Consider the following 25,935-nt stretch of genomic DNA (forward strand, 5'->3'; position numbering starts at 1 on the left):
TTTGCAAATATCAGATGTTTCATGGCAGAAGACCTCCTTCCGTTTAAAGGTACAGGACTCTGTAGGAGCAACGAAATGTGCCTTAACATTCCACACATTATATAGGTAGTTTCAAAGAGACATAGAAATTTATCAGTCATAAAATATTGCAGCTGAAGAATTACCAATATTAGCACTTAAATGTGCAGAACTCAAAAACAGTGCACAAGTAGTCAACTGCCGTCATTTCATAGCAACTGTACTTAGGTGTCTGGCAGCTACCGAATACATTCTCCGGCAGATTTTCTCCATTTCTAAGGCATCTGATGTTCCTGAAGTGGTTACCTATTGTAAGGTGTCTGGCAGCTACCGAATATATTCTCCAGCAGATTTTCTCCATTTCTAAGGCGTCTGATGTTCCTGATGTGCTTACCTATTGTTAGTTTGGGCGTACTTCGTACGGCAGCATGTCCTCCCTGGCGCTAGTTTTGATGTTGTAATTAGTATCTATGTTTACGTCATCTCACAACCAGCTCGAGTAATGTAGTAAGTGCTTGCTTTAGTAGCTGCTTCTTCATTTTGTTTTTACTCGCACAACACCCAAGCAATAGGAAACACTGAAATAAAATAAGAAAAACATACATTATGACATACAGGGCTTCACGACCACCTTCCTTGTAATGTTGGGGACCTTGTACTGTCATAATGGCACCAGACTCACGGCGGCCTTGTCCATCCGAAACAGTAGACAAAAACTGAAAGGAAACCTGTCGATGTAAAAGACTGCCATCAAATGTACTCGCAGACTGCGATACGGTACCACCACAGCTATACAGTTTACTGGGAACAAATGAAAATTTGTGCCGGAGCAGGACTCGAACCCGCATTTCCCGCTTTACGCGAGCGGTCGCCTTAACAGCTTTGAGTGTCCCAGCACGTTCTCCGGACTACCCCAAACTTACATGTCGCAATGTCTACTTCCCTTAGTGCTCGCAGAATTATGTGATTCCCGAACAGTGAGAGACTTATGCTTATCCATTACGGATATTTTAGAACCGTGACTATATATTAAATGTAAATAAGTTATACACAACTGCAACCAGTCAGACTTATTTGGATTGACCGGCAGGTTGCCTTGCCTTGGGCTGAAATATGTTAGTGCAGTGCCTGTATTCGACAGTGTCCGTAAAGTTCGATGCAATGTTCCTTCGGCCATACATGCAGAAATGTCAACATTGCTCTTGCTAGCTCATAGACCCGACAGTAAATTAGTATAAGATAGAGAGTATTCTTATTTGGATACCATCGTTGTACAACATGAAGAACGTCTGATGCTGTAGTAAGGGAAGACATCGAAAGAAACAGATGACGAAAAACAATAAGAATAGTTGTAAATTCCGCCCGCACACAATCTACCACTTTCCTATATGTAGAGTTCTTTCTGGAGATATAACGGATGTAAGTCACCTGTGGCTGAAATTGCGTATAGCGGGGATAGAATGTAGTATGACATATCAACGAAAGGAACACGTGCAGATACAAGGTTATGCCAGAGAGAGGAATGTCTATGGAATTCTTCTTCTTGCCAGCTAACTGGCACCGTTATACAGCAGTACATATTTTCTACCATTAAAGGTTGTGAATTTGTTTCTAAATTAATCATCTACGACTGCTTATGATACTTCGGAAAACGCTCCATTTTATTCTGATATGTCAGGTGACACAGCTTTCAAAGCAGTGGAATGATATTTGAAAAAATGACTGGGTTTCTACGGATTTCTCAAAATCACCTGCGGAAAATGTCTAGATCGGTAAGAAGGTCTATATTCTACATTTGTAAGTAAGCCGACTCCAGTTACCGTTAGATCTACAGGATAATTGCCGACAACTTTTTATTTATTTTCTTTTTCTAAGTATTTTAAAACATCGTAAAACGGTAGATGGATAGATATTGGTAAGGATCTAGATTTTGAAGCGATATTTGTAAGTGTCGAGATTTTGAAGCAGGAAACACGTGAGTAAAAGGTACACATCGCGTGCAACGTATTATTGCAATATATTACACAAGTGTCCACATTTACGCTCAATAACAAGAACCGTTTCCTGATAAATATTTAAAAAATGTATAGGTAATAAAACGCTGCTCCTATGGTTTCCCACTAGAGTGGAGTAATGTATAATTATATTGCAGTTTGTGGTACAAAGTGTCTAATATTAGCGGAACATTACTGAAACGCTAAGTTTACGAAAGCAAGCTGTGAAAGTAAGCCATTTACTGCAGCTGCTGAAGAACATTCATACTTACAAAACGCATCAGTTTATTTCAATTTGTCACCAATGCGATAATTCGCGTACCACAAAATTCCAAAGCCCTGAAGCCACATAGCTAGTATGAAGAGCCACACAGGCAAACGTATGAAATAATAATATAAAGATACAAGGCGTCCCAAAAACACCAAAAACTTTAAGAACAAGTTCCTTTTACGGGAATAAGCAAAAAAGTGTAGTAAACATGGGTCTAAAATGCGTACTTTAAGAGCTATGAGCACTTTTTCATCTTCGCTAGTGTGAAACATCTCACCTATTGAAAAAATTCTCGTAGCTCTTAAGATATGCATTTTAGAGCCCATGTTTACTGGAGATTTTTTGTTGTTTTGATCCGTACTATCTCCTTCCAAAATATGAAAAGCAAAGAGCTTTCAGCAGAAGAGGCGTGTTTCATAAAATCGAAGACGAACAAGTGCCTATATCTCTTAATGTATGCGCTTTAGAGCCCTTGTTTACAAGACGTTTTTCTTATTTTGGTGTAAGGAACCTGTCCTTAAGGTTTGTTACGATTTTGGGACACCTTATATTCATATCAACAAGATACGATTGCCAGTTTAACAAATATAATCTAATGTATCCGTATTGTCTTACGCAAATCTCTGGCCGCACAAGAACTTGAAGTTCAAATATTGGCACACAGTGGGCGGACTATACAACTGAAGAAACAAAAGTTACAGAAGCAGACTAAATTAGCTGCAAGAGATAACTAACTAACTGGCTCGGTGATGATATCTCCCTACGTTTAAATATAAAACCACGTAAGTCTCCGTGCAATTCATTTCAAGTGTCTTAAACTAGGTCTTTAAATCTACTCTACTGCATAGAGTTGTTACCAAAAATCCCGAAAAGTGCTTCACTGATTTACATTAGGTTTTTAAACAATGCTATAATAAACCTTCGGACGAACATCAGCTACATAATTTTAAATATATATGATAGATAAATAGATATTTAAAATCTATACTAGTATACAGAGCGTCTCTCCTAAGAGCCATCAGCCATATTTTCTTTGGTGTCTCTACAGATATTTTCAATTTTGTTTATGCAATGTGTAGCTGGAATCAGCCCAAACAGATACTACACATCACGTCTTTCATACGACGCCCAGCGTGGATGGAGCGCATTGGTTTGTTTCTCCTTACCAACAAAACGATTTCTAAATCGTAATTTTACGTGCCTGTTGAATAGAGCGGTCCCAATTAGTTTAGTGCGATATTCGTTTCACCGATATGTGTTAACAGGGACAGTGAAACACGAAGAATTACCAGCACCGCCCCGGCCCGTGCTGACCGCTACCGCCGTGCAGAAGCGCTGCTCAGTCGCTGCTGGAGTATTGACTATTATTCGGCTTTTACTGTTCCTACTAGTGTAAACTGATAAAACGAATATCGCACTAAACTAATTGGGACCGCTCTATCCAACAGGCACGTAAAATTACAATTTAGAAATCGTTTTCTTTGTAGTGGGAAACAAACCGACGGTTTCCGTCGACGCTGGGCGTCGTAGGTGAGACGTGATCAACGGTATCTGTTTGGGCTGACTTCAGATGAGCCTTGAAAAAACTAAACTGCAAATATCTGCCAAAACATAAGAGGAAATACACCTGAGGACTCATAGGAGAGACATCTTGCTCGATTTTCTTCAAATTTTTAAATGATAGAGACTAACAAACTTTCAAACGAACATTGGCTGCATATTTTTTTAAACAACGTGTGCATGTTTTCTGTTCAAAACGACTGCGAGATAGAATATTCTGTGCTACGCTGTACTGTGAAAATGTGCGGTTTCGCTTTCTTGTTCGCAGTCAGTTTTATCCACGATAGCAGGGCACTGAGACCATTAGACAAGTCGTTTCTCCCTTGTATACAGTATTTTTTTCTCCTATATTATTTTAATGAAAAATTGTATACACAACAATATGCCGCTTTGTTTTCTTCCTTGCAGTCCGTTTTAACAGAAAACAGGAAAGTTATATTTGTGGCTTGCGAGCTTTTAATCGGAAAACTGCTAAGGAATATGAACTATCTGCAACTTTGTAATTCTACCCGTTTGCAGATTAAAACTATGCGAAATACTATCATTGAAGCTATTATCTTCACAGATCCAGCAGCAGGATACACATTTATTTTATGCAGCTTCAGTTCCCAATCAACGTTTCGTTGGCAACAACAATAAATAAGGCTCAAGATCAGCCAGAGGGGAAGAGGAAATGGGCAGAGGACGGGGAGGGTGTGATTAAACATTGAGAGAGGAAAGGAAGAGGTGGACAGAGAGGGAGAAAATAAGGTGGAGAGATAGGGGGGAGGAGGAGATGGACAGAGAGGGGGTGGAGGGGGGTGCAGAGAACGAGGAGGAGGTGGACGGAGAGAAGACAGAGGATGTGATGGGCAAGCGGGGCAAGGAGAAGGAGATCAGAACGCATACCCAATTCCATCTACACAATGAGCAATTGCGGAGCGTTGCCGGCTTCGCTAATGTGGATATTAATTGGAGTTTGCAAAAGAGTTCATTGCAGAAACTACGAAAACCTTTCACATAACAGTTTATACAAGCGCAGAACACGCTTATAATGATGTTGAGGATTGATCGTTTGATCCTGAGTAGACAGCACTGCATTTACATTATCATTTATTTTTAAGTAGCTCGGAAGAGAGAGTATGTCACATGATTTTACTCTACCTGACCGGTTTGGGTTTATCCACGTTTAGAATCTTTCTATAGTTTGCATTTACCTTTTACGAAGGGGGGTTCTTGGTTAAGTTCGTGCATAGGGATATATGGTTGTTGCAGATTTCTCCATTATCTCTTTTAGAAACACTCATTTTATTGTATAATCAAAGATTCTCTTTAACGTAGCCGACTAGTATGTAATCTTATCTCTCTTCTTTTACAAACTAAGATTTCATTATAAGTCTCATGGTTGAAACTAGTTGTGAGTGTATAGAATTGTAGGACAAGATATTGCAGCACGGCTCCGACAGTAAATATAAACAAATTTTTATGTATCACACGATATTCACCCAACATGAGGACGTCGGATGATATTACTTTCTATAGCCTGTAATTTTTCTTTAAGTATATTTCACTTTATACGTTGGGACATGCTTAAAGTTGTCGAAGTTTCATATGTCACAATCTTCATCTCTCATCAAAGCTCAGAATATGGTAATTCATTTTTGACAGAAATAGCCATGTTGAAGGTGCATTAGAACGCACACCTGCAGCGCGCTCATCAGAAAGATCAACAACCTAAAGCACAATACGGCCATCACAATTTCCTAAAAATTGATTCACGTCTGGAAAAATTAACTATATATATCGATTAACAAAGTGAGTGAAGTCGGAGACCGGTGCATAGCCTAGCTAACTTCCCCAACGGATGAAGTCATATCCACAGTGTCCTAAATGTTCATTCTATGACGCCACAGAAAAAATTTTTAAATTATCTGCCCGTCGTGATCACCTCGCGAGATATATGTGAGAGGAAATTATGATCAACAGTACTTTCAACGTTCGCTGCTCAGAAAAACATTTTTAAATTTACCCAGGACAGTGGACCGCTTTCTAATGGCCTGGGTCTTTCCGCCGCTAATCCTTAAGGATCAAACAGTAGCAATGAAACTTTCTTCAGTTACATTTTTGATTCAGACCTGATACTTCCGTGACCAAACGCCACTGATACCGATTGCGGAAGCTAGTGTAAGTGAAAAGAGTGTTAAACATAATGAAAAGCAAACATTGCATTAGTTTCCGGCTCTTTCCCCATTCTTGCAATATTACTTGAAGTTAGGCCAAAGAGGACGTTAACTACAGTTAGCTGAAATGTATGAAGTACAAGTCAAACTAAAGATTCTTCCCAGTGTTGGTAATTGTGCTTAACGACTCCATCCTGTTAATTACGACGTTGTTGCGATGGCTGTTCCAGCAAAACTAAAACAAGTCTCTAATTATGGCCGTGGTCCTTTATTTATGGAGGACGTTTTGCAAACCTATAGGTTCAAAAATGTTCGGTTGCCCAATAACGCGAGGTTATGAAAGAGTATTTATTGCGGAATGAACAGACCGACCATGAATCATTCGCAACGCGCATCCTGGACGTAAATCTAGCGTCGGCTGCTGGTAAGCGGGAGATCGCCCGGCGCCACGTCGGGGCCTGCCAGTCGCCAAGCACGAATATTTGCATGCATGGAACACACGATTTGGCAGAAATTTTGTATTCCAAAAATACCAAACGTCTACAATTCTACATTGCCCACTGCTGTTGGCTTTAATGATTTCATAAAGACCTGCGTCCACTTTGACTACATTAAAACTAACAGTTCGTGCCAAAACTCCGAAAAACAGCCCCATGCCGTCACACTTCTACCACCGAGCTTCGTCGTTGCCGCAGTACTTCACCCCATTACTCATTCCACTGTTTACTTTCAATATATTGCAAGGCAGGCCAAAATGCAGTTATCCAAAAAGCTTGAATGTAATCATGAGGCCTCCGACAATCCATCATTTCAGGCTGGAAGATTTCGTTAGAGACGTTATTAGCGCTGTACTTAATTGAGCGCTTAGTAATTATATTTCATCTTTGACTGCTGCTAAATAACAGAGATAGAATAGGTAAACGATGGTCAATTCGGATGCTTTACGTGAGCCAGCAAAAATTCATCGTACTCGTATGTGGTTTACTGACATGCAGTCAGTTTACTTTTGTGGAAGGCAGTGCAATTTATTTGGAAGGTGACAGTGACTCTCCGCTCTATGTGCCATGTTGGTTGGAAATTATCCTTATTTATTTTATTTATTTTTATTTATTTATTTATTGTTCCGTGGGACCAAATTAAGGAGAAGTCTCCATGGTCATGGAACGAGTCAATACATGAAATTATAACACGATATTAGAAACAGATAAAATGAAATATAAAAAAAACATATTCAGGTTATTTGTTAACAAATGGGAATTCGCTTCGGCCAAAATTACATAGCCCCTTAATATGAAGCGAAATAGGCAGGGCATGAGAGAGATGGGACGTGCATGGTTCACCTATACTGTACACGACCCTGGCTGGCAATACGAGCAGTAGCAGCTACGCTTCCGCGGCTAGAGTCATCAGCTTAATGCGAACCGCTAAAATTACGCTCGCACAGGCAGTGCTATGTTATGCGGAGTGACCAGTGCTCAATAAACCACAAACAACTAACGCTAGTAGGAAACATCCCTGCTGTCAATCATTCCTTAGAATTGTCTACTACTGACATAGCCAGTTTTGAGAGTTAGGAGTCATTATTGTGGAGTATATTGAGTTAATAGCGCATAATCCTAATTTGGACTGCCTCGCACAATTGGCTGCTAGTCCTCAGAACATTAATAATGTGAAATTTCTGGACATTGTTGTCTGAAAGTTAGTGCTCGATGTAAATTTTAAGTGTTAAATATATGGTAAAACCTGCTCTTTGACATATTTCTTATCTTTGCCCACTTGGATGGTATTTGCTATGTTCAATCTGATGGAAGAAAGGATTATCATAGATTTGAACAGCGGGTGAATAAATGTTATTCACTATCACAACTTTTTGAATCGAGGACTCTAACCAGTATCTTTACCTTTAGCGTCTACAGAGTCCAAGTACGGGAGAAGTACATCCATACTGGTGTTTCACCTGGAATAGAGAAGTGTGCATTATACAGCAGAACTATAAAGATAAGAAAAGACTGCGAGACAAAACTGAGGCAGAAGGAACGTTTGTGAAGCACTGAAGGTCATGCACACGTGAATTTATACGTACGTTAACACATTTCAGTCGTGAAAATGGAATTGCTATAACAAAGTTTTCTTCCAATGTATTTATGCACAGATGTAATTTTATCATTCAAACGATTAGAAAACATTATTACATTTACGTTAGATAGCATATTCTCCAGTTAAGTCTCCCTCTAGGTTCAGCGAGGCGTGATTAACAGCTCTGTAATTGAAGTATTTCTTAATACAAAAGCTGCCACGCTGCCACGTTAGATTTGTTGTTCCTGATAGAACCCATGGTTACTCTCCCACGACCAGCCACGTATCATACTTGTCTCAAACTGAAGCTGGGCGTGCTGCTGGTACTCCATTCCCACATACACATCGCTTTGAAATGCAAGCTTTACGAGATGTAATAACGCAAGGCTTCAGTAGACCCGTACAATGCCATACTGCGACGGCTAGGAGAGAGTAATCGTAAATATGGTGACGGTCCAACATTATGCTGAAATACTTCATGTATCTCTGTGCAGCGCTATTTCTCTTTTTTTGCGCTATAAGCCGTACTGTCACAAATTTCTGACAGTATTTACTTTTTTTCTATCCTTAAGTAACTACCAAACCTCATAGTTTAGAACTTCCCAATTGCGAAACTTTTTAAAAAAGAGAACTGTAAATATTTCCTTATTAATTTCATGTAGCCTAAAGATTAACGAAACATCGATACTGACCGGAACGCAGCAGACCATGAGATGCGTTAATAGCGTAAGATCAGGGCTGATTCCATTTATCTGATCTGCAAAATATTTAAAATATCCATTTTTGACTATAAATAAGTAAAAGCAAAATACAAAGAAAAACACAGTTCCACACTTTCTGATAAGATATTTTGAGTCGTTAGGTCAGATCGTATTGCTTTTCAAATTTATTCGATGCTCGATGTTTCGATCCCTCTGCTGGGATCTTCTTCAGGATTTCATTGGCATCCCTCAATGGCTGCACACTGACGGAAAACAGAGTTGTGCTCATTTATAAAAAGCCATTTCCTCGTGTTTTTCGTCTTTGGATAAATACTGAAGGAGCAGGTGAGTCCAAAATAACGTTGTGTGCCGTCTCGGCTGTTTTCTGGTAGTTATCTATGTTCCTCTTTCGCTACAGATCTGTGTTAGCGTGTATACACGAAGACGGAGGCCTGTAGTATTAATCTCTGTTGAAACTGTACTCATCCTTCGATATTTTCACTGCTTCATGGAATGTCTTTGTACAAAATATTACTGTTTCTACCTAGACTGCGAATATTCTTAAAATCCAAATTCCGCCGCATTATTCGGGTTTTCCACAACCGTTGATTTGACATTTTATCTTAAAAAGTACGGCGTTCGTGCTCTTTAACGCGTTCTTTGATTATCCTTCCAGTTTCGCCAATACATACTTTGCCACAACCACACATCACTTCAAATACTCCAGCAGTGTGGAGGAGGTCAGGCATGTGCGTCGTAGATCAAAAGATGTCTTATCTGGTGTTGACCGAGAAACGTAGTCCTTATATTACTCTTCAGAAACGGTCTGTCGAGACTATCGATTACTCTAGCCGCAAACAGAAACATTACAAAATATGCAGGAGGCTCCTCGGTCTTCGTGTTTCCACTTGTTTTCATTACCATAATTACCGCTTCAGACTTATTTATTGGGGACAACGCTAGTAGCCCTCACTGTCCTTAACAGTGGCAACTTGCGAGAAGCTTGCCGTTGCTCTCCGTCATGTTATGAGACACACCGAAATCTATATTGTGGAGAGCACTACGGTAAGTGCTTGTGCCGTGTCTGTTGTGAGCAGAAAGGAAGGAGGAAGATGAGCCGCGACACCAGTGCAACAGATCTCTGAGACACTGGAGCAGTTCGAAAATTACGCTACAACCTCGTCTCTCTCGGACCGTTCAGAGACCTTCTGAGAACTACGGAAATGGACATTACCTCGCTCAAGGCACAGGTAGCATGTGGTACGGCCTAAGTGAACAACCGAAAGCAGATGATAGTACAGTAGGTTCCCACACTGTTCACTGGTGAGAGACGGGTGAAAAATGAGGGGAATTACGTCATGAGAGGATACTTCCTTTCTAAATAGTGCTATGTTGACAACCGGGAAGCATCGCGTCATGTGATTCTCGACGCACTCATATTCTACCATGAGCATGAACAAAAGTGTACCGCGCTTCATCTGTCGAGCTAATCTCCTTCTGCACTTCGTGCATGCAATGGAGGTGTTCCAGCGTCCATGATAATTTCTTAGCTCAATGAATAGCAGAAGGTGGGGGTACACATACGAGGTATGGCTCTTTTAGCTCACAGTGAAGAGGTGATTTCTGATAGAACCGCTACTCACTAATCACCGTTGCTCCGCATTAAATTGGCGAGTGATTAACCCAGGCCGGCCACTGTGGCCGAGCGGTTCTAGGCGCTTCAGTCCGGCACCGCGCTGCTGCTACGGCTGCAGGTTCGAATCCTACCTCGGGCATGGATGTGTGTGATGTCCTTAGGTTAGTCAGGTTTAAGTAGTTCTAAGTCTAGGGGACTGATGACCTCCGATGTTAAGCCCCATAGTGCTTAGAGCCATCTGAATCATTTTTGGTTAGCCCAATTGTAACCCACCTACGTGCTTTCACAATGCGCTACAATCCACAGTTCTGTGACATGCCGAACGATTCCATTCGCTGTGATGACAGGAGGCTCTCCGTTAGGGCACAGCGTCTACCTTTAATTCGGTTGCAATTGAGTATTTAGCGGATTAGCAAGTTCATTTTAAATGCACTACAAATGTTATATTATTTAGCTATGTGGATAAATTAGTGCTGAAATCAACTTATATATATTAACAGGCCATAAGAAATGAAGTATGTTAAAAGACAATTGTAATTTCAGTTATTACAAAGGTTGCAGAACTAAATCAAAGAAAAACGTGATAAGGGGCATCGGTAGCTGCGTGTGACAAATTGTGTTACCTGTACACTTTGGTTCAGACATGTTGATGGTAGAACATGGGTGCGAAATATGTACAATGCATTAAGAAGTTTTATTGCGATACTCTTGACATTTTCCATATTGTACTTCCGAAAGTTGTTACGTTACAATTTGTAGGTACAGAAGAGAATTGATCTAAAGACGAGATATAGAGGGTTAAGAAAGAAGAGAGTTAAAATGGACGAACAACAATGAATATGCGACCAGTGTCTACGTCAATAACGTGTCGCATTTGTTCCAACAACAACAAAAAACACAAAGAAAGCATATATTAAAATAGTATTTGACTAAAGAAAATAAAAATTCGCCTTCTGCGCAACACAAGAATATTTTTAATTTCCGCGTTAGTACGTCAGTGTTAATAGTATTACTAATCTTCCTTTTTTTCCTCTTTCTTGTCCCTTTTTTCTGCATCGGCAAAGGTTCGGAACGATTATCAACGCATTTCCCATGGTTAATATAAGGGGTAGCCGGATGCCCTTCCTGTCGCCACCCAGTGAACCCCCCCCCCCCCCCCCCCCGGATGGAATGTGTGTACCCCAACCGTCTGCATGTGAAAGTGGAAGCTCATGGTGTTTAGAAGATGCCCTTCAATAATTTTTTTTTCTAAATGTATGCGAATCGTAGAACTGAGACGGGACTTGGGTACCAACCCAATATTCACCTGGTGGGATGCGGGAAACCGCCTGAAAACTACGTCCACCGGAATACTGACTGTCGTCATTAATCCACCAGACGGATTAGCTCGTGGACCGATGTACCTCGCTATCGCGGAAGCAGTACTTTAACATGTACGGCTATCTGGGCAGATAGTGTTGATAGTATTACTAATACATAATACAATAACATTCTTAAATAGCTACAACAAAAACTGCCTAGTAAATTATTTAAAAGCTACCTAACCAAGGACACAAATCTATAGAATTAGTCTACGCTGATTCACCCGGCGTGGGAACAAATAATATTATTGACTAGTCGACCTAACTAAAGCTACAGAAGCAAAACGCCGCGTTACTGAAGCTATTCTAGGAAGTTTATTGCGACCAATGTATTCATAACTTTACTGCTTGAGTCAGTGGTAACAGGTATCACAGAAATAAGAATGCAAATGCAAAGGTGCCTACGAACATAACAGAAGCATTTCATGTGAAGTTGGTGCTTTTTTGTTACACATCAGTTAACAGCTGCTTTTGAATAATATGGTAGTGCAGCTGCACTACCTACATTTTTAATATGGAAATGAAACCTTCCATTCTTCCACAGGACTGAACGGGAAGCCAATCAAGACTGATGTTGGGCACTGTCACAAGGAATGCTCCAGCACCAGCGATAGTTTAGAGCTCATCGATGAGGTAAGAAATATACCAAAAGGTTTAGTGTACATAATTTTATCCTTTTGCGCAAAATTACTGATTGCATAGTGGGTAATACATAGAATAGTAATTATGACTTAACAACATAAAATTTAAGAAATAATCCAGCAATATCAGTAACAATGCTTAAAATCAACTGTTGCAGTATAGCGGGTAACGTGTAGCCAATTGGCGTCATGAAATGGAAATCACTGTTCTGAATATATTGCGTAGATTAAAGTGTTTAGCAAACAGACACTTACTGAGACGTCAAAACGGATCAAGAAACAGTGTGGTCCGGTGCAACGACCACTCCCGGACCTTCGAAACTGGTCAAGAAACACGTTTTCTTTTTTACAATCCTCCATTACAGAAAGTCTACGATATCGGAAGTGCTGACCACAAATGACAGATGTCTCCCGCCGCTAAACGACACCTAGACAGCTATTCGCTGCCGTCACGTTCTTTCGTGTAGATACTACAGAGATAAGGATGCGAGTCATTAGGCAACGGCTTTCGCATCCGCCTCCGGGTCAATGGCTTGTCCTGCAAATCTTGTCAGGCATTGCTGTTATGATGTGAGAAAAAGCAGGTCATGAGACCTAGAAAGAAGAAGGGAATTTATCCCGTCTGGACGGGCTGCCAGGTGCGGTGTCAGCGTAATCGTGAGTCACGAAAGGAGTGCTGTCTGGCTTACAGCAAACCGGCAAGACAGGCGAAAGCTCGACAGCTGTCAGATGGCAATCTGGACGTATCATCTGGTCCAGGTGGTCAGGTTGTTCGGTTCAATAGCTCCGGTAATCTAGTGACGGTGGTGTGATTCACTTCAAGAAGCTCCTACTAAAACGGGACTCTCATACTTCAGGTCAGAAAAAAATTTCCCAAAAAACGGTTTGCTGATCCCACTCAGTTCCTAAAAGCAATCAACATTAAACACTTCCATAGATTTTACTGCATGATCTCAAACACTTATTTTCCTCAAAGAAGACTTTTTTTTAATAAATTTTAAACTGTCTCCTGTGAGCTGTAGTATTATATTAATTTATTTCGCGTCCTCTCTTATATCATTAGAGACTCAACACTGCCAAAGAACACAATACATGAGCCGCACACAGTATTAATAGTAATAATAATAATAATAATAGTGGGGGCAATGAAATGCGGTGTTAGAGTAAGTAAAGATTCTCAGTTCATTACCAGACAGCGCTGTAGGCCAGCAAACGGATGCACGTGATTCGACAGAAGGTTCCCGTGTTGTTTACTGGTGTAAAACCTATCAGACGATTATTTCATCCCTTCTACATATCCCCCAGACGAGAATATCTCGCCACCAGTGGTCCCTGTCATCAGCAGCTCATTCTGCCTTGGAGTTTTTCCCTGAACAGAGGTACAGCAGTTATCTTTAATCTATTTTCTCTTGAATGTATGTATAATGGTTGAAGCTTTCCAGAATCGCCAAGTCAAATGGCTCAAATGGCTCTGAACACTATGAGGTCATCAGTCCCCTAGAACTTAGAACTATTTAAACCTAACTAACGTAAGGACATCACACACATCAATGCCCGAGGCAGGATTTGACCTGGCGACCGTAGCAGTCGCGCGGTTCCGGACTGAAGCGCCTAGGGTAGCTCGGCCACCGCGGCCGACTGAAATGATGATGATTAGGACAACACAACACCCAGTCCCTGAGCGTAGAAAAGCTCCGACCCAGCCGGGTATCGAACCCGGGCCTTTAGTATTGACATGCTGTAGCGCTGACCACTCATCTACCGGGGGCGGACCCAGGATTGCCACTTTCTGTTTTCACTACGTGAAAAAATATTCTGCAATACAATCTGTGTTAAATGTTCCTGCCCTGCCCCTTAGTGATGTCACGACCTCTCACGAAGTTTCACTCATGTCCGAGGCAAGAATCCATATGCTCCTAGCAATACGTTGCATACAAAACAAATTTTGTTACTTAATAACCCATTGATTACAAACTAAACGTTTGTCGGTAGAGCAAGATAAATTCTCGGCACTGTTACACTCATAGAATAGCGTTCAGAAGGGCCGACAGCCTCGCTTCGTCACAAAAGAGACGGTTAAAATAGTTAAACTCAGGAATCAGACATAAATGCTCTGCAGCAGTCTAAGTGCGTTCAGATAAATGCCACTGTCCGACAGTTGACTGGAAAGCATTTAATGCTAAAGTCGTTTCTTGCCGCTGCCGCCGAAATATCCACAAAGACAAAACAGGAGAACTACAACGTAGGCCAGGGATAACACCTCAGATTCCCGCAAAAACAATCGTTATTTACTTACTGTACTTTAATTACAGCACAATAGGACCATCTCTTGCGGCAGGACAGTCTCCAGCTATCTAACATGACTCCAGAACGTGTACCGAATACATTCTTCGCCACAGAGGATTCAAAACTCACCTGGCACACCCAAGGGCTGCCGACATTCTCAGATTTTGCGAGCTTCAGACGGCTCCCTACATTGCTTAAACATTCATGCCTTTTAGCCAATGATTGGCTTATGACTCAGACACGGCAATTATCATTGGTGGCAAGAACTGTCACATTATCGTCTATCCCTTGTTGAGAGATTTGTTTTCGTCCCCGGAAAATTTCTAATTTTTAAGTGAGCCTAGCAATTTGGCCACAACATTCACTACATATAGTGAACTTCACCGAGAGCCCACATTATGCAGTGCTCTCAAACTTACACAGCACCGTCGCTAATGACTGACGTCGGAGAGACGTCGAAAACTGGATTAAATTCTTTCCGCCATTGGAGATAAAATTTCTAGCATAGAATGAACATCACGACAAGAATCAGAGCGAATGAGATGTCCGATGCCTTCGATCTCACTGCTGCCCCATCTAAAGAATCTTTTACGAAGGAGTGAGGTCTACACAGTATTACGTAAAGTAACTTCTGCTTTAGCTTCAGAGAGAATATTTTCGTAAATATATTTTGTGGATATCAGCCGATGGAGCGTTCGACTGGCAACAAATTAACATGAACACTTCCACTAACAGATGACACGATAATTCCAGTAATTAAAAAAGGGGGGGGGGGAAAGCGATACTCTGCATGGAGACTTAAAGAGCCACGAAACAAATGTTAGAGAAACGCGAGATCTGTAGTGCATAAGGCTAACAGAAGTACTTAAGTTCAGTAAATCTTCCAGCCGGCCGCTAAGCGTAGTGCTTAGAGCCATTTGAACCATTTTTAAATCTTCCATTTTTACTAGTCTCAAAATCATATTTTGTGACTCTACCCTTGTGTGTAAAACTTAAGGTCAAAGTTAACTCCCACATGATGCGTCACTGCCAAGTAATATAGCTTGATGAAACTTGCACTATGCATAGAAAGAATTACTGCAGTATAGTACAGGAGGTAACTGAAAGAAATGCGCAATAGCATGAAAGAAACGATATTTTATTGAAAGACAATAATTACACTGAAGTCAATGCGATTCGTGACGGTCCTACGGACATTACAAAAGGCGGGACATGTTTCTTAACGGGGTGAGTGATCACCGCGGATGGCAATGCATGCTCTGTGTCGTGCTACCATGCTGGCCACAAGACTGGTAAGGAATTCTTGTGGTAGGGCTTTCCATTCACCCCCCAAGCGGTTGATAACTGCTGGATAGTCACTGGTGCTTGTGGACGTGCTGCAATACGTCTTCCCAACGCTTCCGCAAGTGCAGTACTAGACTGCAGTAGTTATTTCTGTGTATGATCAAGTTTCATAGAACTGTGTTACTTGACAATGGCAGACCATTCGAGAGTCACTTTCGTCCATTAGTTTCGCTCACTTACGAGCAGTAATAAGTAATTCCGTATTTAATGAGATAATGTAAAAAACGTGATAGGCGTGCTCATTAGTCACTAACTAAAACCCCACTCCTCTCTTTCACTTTCTTCTACCTTTCTTTCTTTTGCGTCGACACTGAGTACTACAAATAGTATGGAAGGGCATTTACTAACTATCTGCTAAGGGATCACACATTACGCAGTTTCAAGCGCTGATGTTGCTGTTTGGCATGTAACATGGTCAATGAAAGGTATCTGCTATGACAGAAACAGGCATAGAAATTCAGTGTAATGCGTGATTCGGGAATTTCCTTTTCGGGCCATATTTCCTGAATGTACAGAATCGTATTGCATGATACCAACGTAAGCGTCGGCTTAACTGTCGGTTTAATGCTTGAACCAGTCTGAACTACTGCGTTCCAGAACGGCCCCCTTTTGTTCAGATACGTAATGTCAAAATCTCATGCAAAGGATAACTCAGTAAAGCCCTCTTAAATGAACCATCGTTGCCGGTCTTGCATCAATTATTTAAATGGTAGGGGGTTTATCTAACTAATGAAGAGGTACGGTAAGTTCAGATTTATTCAGTTTAATGTTTCTCCTCGTCACACAAATGAGAAAATATCTACAGAATATTTACATATGAATGAGGAATATATATATGGGGGAAAGAATCACTTGTTAAAACGCTTCTGGGTGGGTCACAGGAAAACTGGTAAGACAAAATGAAGGTATCAGCTCTGAGGATCTTAGTCAAACTTTCATTCAGCGGCAGCAGAGAAACGTTGCATGGATCACCTTATATGAAGGGCTTGCTGGTCAGACATGTAGCAAATCAAACACACGCCCTTGACGCTCCATGAACAACATTGCGGAAATGGGTGAACAGTGAACGCGACTCACTACGATGACGTCCCTCGCGAATCAGAGACAAGCAACTGATAGAATCATTGGCATGGAATTGAATAAATCGCACGTCTCCATAAAAGTCATTCTGGATTAAGAAAGTCTACTCGAGCCTACATGTCACCCAGCGAAGGAGCGCTTAAGAAACCAGATGTCACCGTTATAGTCTGAAGGCAGCGCCCATGCCTTTCGAAATCTGATGCCAGCATCTGCTCTCGTTGGAGACTGATACCAGTGCCCAGAGTTAGTTATGAACTGAAAGAGAACAAGAAACATCAGGATGTACTAATAATTAATTCATTAACCTTTACAATTTTGACTTCTTTGATTTCTCAAACCCTCTTCCATTCATTCTGTTAATAACTTCACTGACACCATGATTCACAGATTTTAGTTCTTGGGGATGTCAAAAATCGAAAGAAAGAAATTCCAGATGTCACAAAAATAACTCTTTTACACCTTAACTTTACAATACGGCTTCATCAACGACGATTCTCGCACCCAGTCACACTGCAAGCACATCAGAATTCATTGAACACATTATGTGAGGTTTACAGGGTTAACTCATACCACTAATAGCAACCATATATAAACGAACAAAAATCCAATTTTGACACACGCACTGATACAACAGTTATGACAAGCATATATACGTTTAACACCGGCATTAAAGAAAAATTAACAGTGTTACAAAATTTACATAGACTTGTCAGAAATACTAATTCAACAATCATAAAGAAAAGCACATACATTTAACACTGATGTTAAAGAAAGATTAAACAGTGTTACACCATTTCTATATCTACGATAATGGTGGAAGCTGCAGATATAAATTAAAATTTGTGCCGCAGTCGACACATTATATCCAACTAAGCCTTTCAACTTTTGTTCTAAAGTAATAATCAGTTAAATACTTCACCTAATACCAAGCAACAATTTTTTATTATTAGAAAATATACTCAAAAACAATAAGGCGATAAGGTGCACAGAGATTCTGGAAGCAAAGAAAAGTGGAATCCGGGACACTGAAACAATAGTAATTTCTATATCTACTTCGACAGTGGTCCTTATGCGCGATGTATGTTGGCAGTAGTAGAACCGTTCGGCAGTCAGCTACAAATGTCGGTTCTCTAAGTTTTCTCAATAGTATTTCTCGAAAAGAACGTCGCATTCCCTCCAGGAATTCCCATTTGAGTTCCCGAAGGATCTCCTTAACACTTAACGTGTTGTTCGAACCTACCGGTAGCAAATCTAGCCGCCTGCCACTGAATTGCTTCAATCCGACTGGTACCGATCCTAAACACTCGAGCAGTACTAAAGAATAGGTCGCACCAGCGTTCACATCCTTTACGAGTGAACCACTCTTTCCTAAAATGCTCCCAACAAACCGAACTCGACCATTTGCCTTCCCTACCAAAGTTTTCACATGCTCGTTCCATCTCATATCGATTTGCAACGTTACGCCCAGATATTTAAACGACTTGACTGAGTCAAGCAGGACACTAGTAATACTGTATCCGAAAATTACAATTTTTTTCTTCCTAATCATCCGCATGAACTCAGTTTTTTCCACATTTAGGGGTAGCTGCCATTCATCACACCAACTGGTATTTTGTCTAAGTCGTCTTGTGTCTTCCTACGGTCATTCAACTTCGACACCTTACCGTACATGACAGCATCATCAGCAAACAACTGGAGATCGCTGCGCACCCTGTCCGCCAAATCATTTATGTGTAGAGAGAACAACATTGGTCCTCTCGCACTCTCTGATGAACACTCGCCGTCGAGATCAACTTACTGGGTTCTATTATATAAAAAGTCATCGAACCACTCACATATCTGTGAACTTACGCCATATCCTCGTCCTTTCGTTAACAGCTTGCAATGGGGCACCGTGTCAAATGTTTTCCGGAAATCTAGAAATATGGAATCTGCCTGTTGCCCTTCATCCATAGTTCTCAGCATATCATGTGAGAAAAGGGCAAGCTGAGCGATGCTTTCTAAAACCATGCTGATTCTTGAACATAAGCTTCTTAGTCGCAAGGAAGTTTATTATATTCGAACCGAGAATATGTCCAAGGCTTCTGCAGGAAACATAAGTTAGGGATATTGGTCTGTAATTTTGCAGGTCCGTTCTTTTACCTTTCTTATGTACTGGACTCAGCTGCGCTTTTTTCCAGTCGCTTGGGACTCTGTGCTGGGCGAGAGATTCACGATAAATACAAGCTAGGTAAGGGGCCAATGCCGTAGAATCCTCTTTGTAAAATCGAACTGGGATTCAAGCCGGACCTGGTGCTTTATTTGTTTTCATATCTTTCAGTTGTTTCTCTACGCCGGATATGCTTACTTCTATGTCGTCCATACGGGAGTCTCCTCGACGGTAAAATTACGGTATGTTTTTACGGTTCTCTTGTGTGAACGATTTATTAAACGCGAAATTTAAAACTTCGCGTTTCCTTTTGCTATCTTCAACAGCCGCACCATACACGAGACTGAATGGAAGCCTTAGAACCCACTTGGCGGTTTTACACACGACCAAAAGTTTCCAGGTTCTCTGCCAGATCTTTTGCTAAGGTGTGACGGAGGTAGTAGTTGTATGCTCTTCGCGCATAGGTTTTGTCACAGACATACCAATCTCTACTACCCTTTGCTTGTCGTCATTTGTGCGTCCCCCTTTGAACCGGGAGAACAATAGCCTCTGCTTCCTCAGCATCTACCGACTTCCGCTATTTAACCATGGTGGATCTCTTCCATCCTTTATCTATTTACAATGCACGTAACTCACCAGACCACGATTTACAGTCTGCTTAAACTTTGCCCACAATTCCTCTACATCCATCTTACTGGAACTAAGTGATGCCATTTCACTGTCCAAATGTGATGTTAATAACTGCTTATCTGCTCTATCTAGTAGAAACATTCTCCTAGCCTTCTTAATTGATTTATTAACTTTCGTAATCATAGTCGCTATGATGACATCATGATCGCTAAACCCCGTTTCTATACAGACATTGTAAGGTCTGGCCTTTTTGCAGCTACAAGGTCTAAGATATTTCCATTGGGTTTGGGCTGTCGAGCTAGCTGCTCAAGACAATTTTCAGAAAGCGTGTTCTAAAGTATTTCGCATGAGTGTCTGTCTGTATCCCCCGCAATGAATCCATAGACATCCCAGTCTATACTCGGCAGGTAAAGACGCCTCCAATTAGTGTTGCATGATCTGGATATTTACGCGCTATTGACTGTAGACTTCCTTTGAATGACTGTCGCAGCGGAATCGGATGGCCGGTAGAAACATCCAACAATTAACTTAGTTTTACCTACACCTGTTATACACGACCAGATGACTTCACTGTCACACTCAAATGCGAACTGAGAAGAAACAATATTTTTGTCAACTGCAATGAACACACTCCCTCCTATGGCCTCTAATCTATCTTTCCGATATATGTTCCACGACACGCTAAATATCTCAGAGCTTTCCACTTACGGTTTCAGCCAGTTCTCGCTTCCAAGAGTAATTTGAGCGCGAGGATTTCCCTGGAGGGCACTAAATTCGGGAACCTTATGAAGAATTTTTCGACAGTTTAATGACTAAATTGTGATGGTCTGACATTTCTTTATTCTGAACGCCGTTTGACTTTCCTCTATGTGAATCACTGGCGGGTATTCTTCAGCACCTCAAACTACCGCCTAAGTTAAAAAACCCTTATGTGCACTTCACAAGTACTCTGCTACCCGAGTAGCTGCTTCCTTTGTGTAGCAGCTTTCTTGTGTGTGACAGAATGAGACAAAAGGTAAGGGATTAGGACCCAATTTGTAAAAGCAGTCTATTGTCGCAAAATGAAGTGTCAAATCCAATCTCTGAGATAAGCACACAAATCACTGATCATCGTTCAGTCAAAGTAGCACCTCGTGCTAAAGTGTTCTTCAGTGCCCTGAAGGTCGGCTCAGCTGTGGAGATGGCAGCTTGGTTATCCGGATGGTCTGATGTCTCCTGCCAGGTGCATAGGCCGGTTAGCACACGTGCCCCACCATGACTTTACCATGGGTGACAACTTGCTTGTCCTCTATCCCACGCCAAAGTGGAATGACGAAGAAGTCATCTGGCCTCTTGAAAAGTGAATGTTTTTCCAGGCTGTGGCATGTCTGCAACTGGAAACAGTGACAAGGGGGAGCGTGGCTCGCCAAAGTCTGCTGAGGCATGCTTGCGCTGCCCAATCGCAGGTCGATGAGTTACATGGCAGTAGGCGGCAGCATATTTCCCCTAACGCCAGCTCCTTTCAGGTCGTCTCATACCCGGCTTGTTTGCAGCGAGACCAAGCGTCGTTTCCTGCTGGCAAAATCCCATAGTTGTTAGTTGCCATGTGTCTAGTTGTTTCCACGAGATCCTCCTTCTCGTGATTGCCCATCCATGCTTCTCATTGCTGGTGTATTCCTGCACATAATTTATATAGCTTACATAGTTTTACATAATAGAAATACATCTTACCACAAACTTGGATACACAGAAAACACAATTTCTGTACAGGAATTGTTAAACATATAATAATAATAACCAGTACTGATGGCCTGTAGACACTGATGTGGTGATGAGGCTTGTGTGTTGTGAGGACAAAGTAAGCTATACTGAACGAATTCGATCATATCAAGCAGATAACCATAGAGGAGCCAGATTAACAATGGCCAACTCAAGCAACATAGTTCGAAAGATAATAAAGAATCCTTTACTGGATCAGTCGTCGCCTGAGTCAACAAAAACCCACTTCGCTTGCCAAGATATAGTGGACAACGTCAAAATAATAGTAGAGTACAAGTTGGGAACCAGAATGAAAAAAGATCCTATCATAGCAGAAAAAAGGCGAATATGGGATGGGTAGAGCAAGGGCTGCAAAAGAAGGAAACTAGCTTTTCGACTTATCTGGCAGCTTGGAAGAAGACATCTTGACATAGTCGCGTTTTTTTATTTTTGTTAGTATTAGTACCCATGTCACGTAATATAATGCATTGTGTCAAGTAAAGTAATATGATACATGATGTCATGTCATATAATATGACATGTGCCACATGTCATCCAATATGGCGTTTGTCATGTCATGCAGTATGACACGATGTGTCATTAACGTTAAGGATGCATGCATCCCCACTCTGGGATACTTCCTATTATACATGCATCCCAATTTCAGATACTTAATGTCATAGAAGCATTCCACTATCTAAAAGCTTATAAATTTGTGTGTCTCTGTTCGTACACCCCTCACCATACATGTAACAGGGGTTTGGCCTGGGGAACAACTTGTCCCATCATGGAAAAAAATTCAGCTGCCCCAACCAGAAACAAAAAATTGTTTTAACATCCCCCAGGAAGAAATCTAGTCCCAGAAATTTTATCCCCCAGAAAAACTTTTCAGCTATTTTAGGTAAGCTAATCAGTCATCTGATATTATATGATGTTATATATTGTCTAGTATGGCTGGCCAATCTTCTGGATTTTGTGCACAAGATCAGGGATTTTAATCCGTGAATTGAAGATACAGGTGTGCCAACACCTTGCAGTTAAGACAGTTCACTGCGCTAGGAAAGTAGCGTTAACTCGTAAAAAACCCCGAATAGCTCAAAATGTTTTGATTTAAATGTCTTTGAAGGTGCCAGGTAAATAGAAAAGCTAGTCCCTTCTTTTATATCTCTAATTCTGCCCAGAACGTATTAGCCTCTTTTGTGCTATGATAGGAGCATTTTTCACTCTGGGTCCCAGCACTTACTCTACCATTATTTTGACATTAGATCGCCATAGCTTGGCAACTGATATAGGTTTTTGTTGACTCAAGCGACGACTGATCCCATATAGCTTTTTTAATTGTCTTTCGAATCATATTCCTTGAGTCGGGTGTCATTAATCTGGCTCCTCTACAGTTACCTACCTGGTATGCTTAAACCTGTCCAGTATAGCCTCCTATGTCCTCACTATCAGAGCACACAAGCCTCACCACGTCAAAGTCAATTTTTTTATTTTTTAAGGTTTTTCTTACTTTTATCGCCGTTATTTTTTTATTTTTTAATGTTACGCACATTTTACTCATATACAAATGAGACTGTACACGCAAACATTGAAAAATAATCATAAATACTTGATACAATGTACAAAATAACAGCACACATAAATAAGATTCCGACCTTAATATTAAATACTGTGAGAAGTTTAAGATAATAATGCATGTAAATAGTCTAAATAATGTGTGTACATAGTTTGTATTACGTAGATAAACTTAACGATACTGCCATATTACACAGATAAATTTACTTCAATGCTTACTACATCGCAACCAGAACGATTCGTGCAACAAATAATACTATTGGAATGTATACATCTTGATATCTCTTACCTTAAAATTCTTTCCACTGTTTATTTAAAGTATGCATTAATAGAAATTGAAAATTTTGAAATCACCAATAGAACAACTTCCATGAATAATTTTAGCACGAAATGTTGCAACAACTAATACGAATTAAGTATGAGTAGATTGGCTGAAATAAGCAGAAGAACTACGAAACAATGTACGCATTACAGAATACTAATAACTTCTCAACGAAAATTGACGAACTTACGTTTCCTACGAGATGGCACAGTAGTTTTTGAACAACAAGCAGTAAAAGATTTTCAGTTGGTTAGAAACAAGGTGACCTTTTTTTCTGACAAATATTTTTATAGAAATTTTCAGTTTAGATCAATGTTCTGCATGGTCATTGATAAAGCTTCAAATGCTCAAGCAAATAGTATATCATTTTGTACGGGGCTGGTCATAAACTGATTTGGTACATGCAGTGTTTTGCACGTCCAAAGATTTTTCTATGTGAGTAAAATCTTTAACATATAAACAACGAAACGATAATAAATATAATAACCAGTTTTTTTAGTTACAAGGGTTGGAACTTTAATAGTGGCAACTATTTATTTACAGCTCGTACAACAGAGATACGTGCTTCAAAGTTTCACTGAGCTTCAAAGAAGTCACCAGAATTGTGTATAACCCGTTGGCAGCGATGTGGAAGTCGTAGAATACTCTTAGCAGTGCCAGTTTGGTTGACAGTTCGAGCGGCGCGGTCTATTGCCCGGCGAATTTGTACCAGTTCTGAAGTGAATGCTGTGAAGTGTTTCCTACAGTTTAGAAATCGAGCTGAATTCACGAAGGCTTAAGTCAGGGGAGTGCAGTAGGTGGTATAGCACTTAGCAGCCCCATCAGTCAAACAAATCAGTAACAGCTTGCACTGTACGTGCTTGAGCATTGTCCTGCAAAATGATGGTCAGGTCCTGCAGAAAGTGCAATCACTTCTGTCTCTATGCTGTTCATTTCTGGAACAAAACCTATGACCAGCTTAGAGACAGAACTAATGACACTTTCTGAAGGACCTGACCATCATTTTGCAGGACAATGTTCAAGCACGTACAGTGCAAGCTGTTACTGATTCGTTTGACTGATGGGGCTGCTAAGTGCTATACCGCTTACTGCACTCTCTTGACTTAAGCCCTCGTAAGTTCAACTCCATTTCTAAACTGAAGGAAACACAAGTAGTGCGCTTAAAAAAATCAAAAAAATGTTGTTTTTGCACTTAAAATCCGAGTGTAGTTAGATTTCTGAAAGCGAATTTTCAATTTTGTCGTAATAATGCACTTGTGAGTTGATTCACTTTGAACCGTTCCCGCGCATTCGATTCACGTATGAACGATTTTGATGTCCTACATTTAACTCGACTTTAAACGATCGTATCTAGACAATGAATAAATATTGTGGGATAAAAGCGATTTTGTTTTCATTTTGTCTATTTATTTATCTTCGTGCACAGTTTGAATCGATTCGTATAAGTTTAAAATATACAAATTGTGCGCTTCAGAAACCTCCCAGAAAAGCATGTTTTTCTCTTGAAACCCAAACGAAGCAAGATCTTTTCAAACAGGTAACTGGACCAAACTCAACCATCAGTCTTGCTCCAGGCCGAAATTCTTTAAGGGTGATTGTTTTTGCATGTAAAACCCAAACGAGGTGACTGCACACCTAAAATCCAAACTGTTCACATATAAATGATGCTATTAGCTAAGCATTAATTTCGGAACAATTAAAACCTTTTGCAAAAGGAGTTAATCGATTCGCACAATTTTCCTGGGTTCCACTTCCGGTTTGTCATTCAGACTTGCTTAATATACTGTAACATACACGGATGTGACAAAAGTCATGAGATACCTCGTAATATCGTGTAGGGCCTATTTTTAGACAGCGTAGTGCAGCCACGTGCCGTGGCATAGACTCATCACGTCGTCGGACGTCCCCTGCAGAATTACTGAGCCATGGTGCCTCTACGACTGTCCAGAATTGCGAAGATGTTGCCGGTGCAGGATTTGTGCACGAAATAACTTCTGACTACGCCCATAAATTTTCGATGGTATTCATGTCGGGCGATCTCGGTGGCCAAATAATCCGCTCAAACCGTCCAGAATATTTAACATGCCGTATCGTCAGCCGTAAAAATTCCATCGCAAATAGCTGCAAATAGTCTCCAAGTAGCCGAACATAACACTTTTCAGTCAACGATCGTTTCTGTTTGACCAGAAGCCCCACGGTCCACACCATTATGGAGCCAGCACCAGCTTGCACAGTGCATTGTTGACAACCTGGGTCCATTGGTTCGTGGGGTCTGCGCCACACACGAACCCTTCCATCAGCTTTTACCAACTGAAATTGCTACTCATCTGACCAGGCCACGGTTTTCCAGTCGTCTAGTGTCCAATCAATACGGTCACGAGCTCAGAAGAGGCGT

At 40.9% G+C, this 25,935-nt stretch overlaps 1 protein-coding gene across 1 annotated transcript in view; it reads left to right on the forward strand.

Moving 5' to 3' along the window:
* Window positions 1-25,935, forward strand: part of LOC126455710 (uncharacterized) — a 202,503-nt gene that overhangs the window by 61,140 nt on the left and 115,428 nt on the right. The window contains exon 3 of the mRNA XM_050091479.1: window positions 12,321-12,409. Coding sequence (XP_049947436.1) covers window positions 12,321-12,409 — 89 coding nt within the window. The remainder of the gene's footprint in view (window positions 1-12,320; window positions 12,410-25,935) is intronic.

The sequence above is a fragment of the Schistocerca serialis genome, chromosome 2 (assembly GCF_023864345.2).
Source record: "Schistocerca serialis cubense isolate TAMUIC-IGC-003099 chromosome 2, iqSchSeri2.2, whole genome shotgun sequence".
In the NCBI taxonomy this organism is placed as follows: Eukaryota; Metazoa; Arthropoda; class Insecta; order Orthoptera; family Acrididae; genus Schistocerca; species Schistocerca serialis.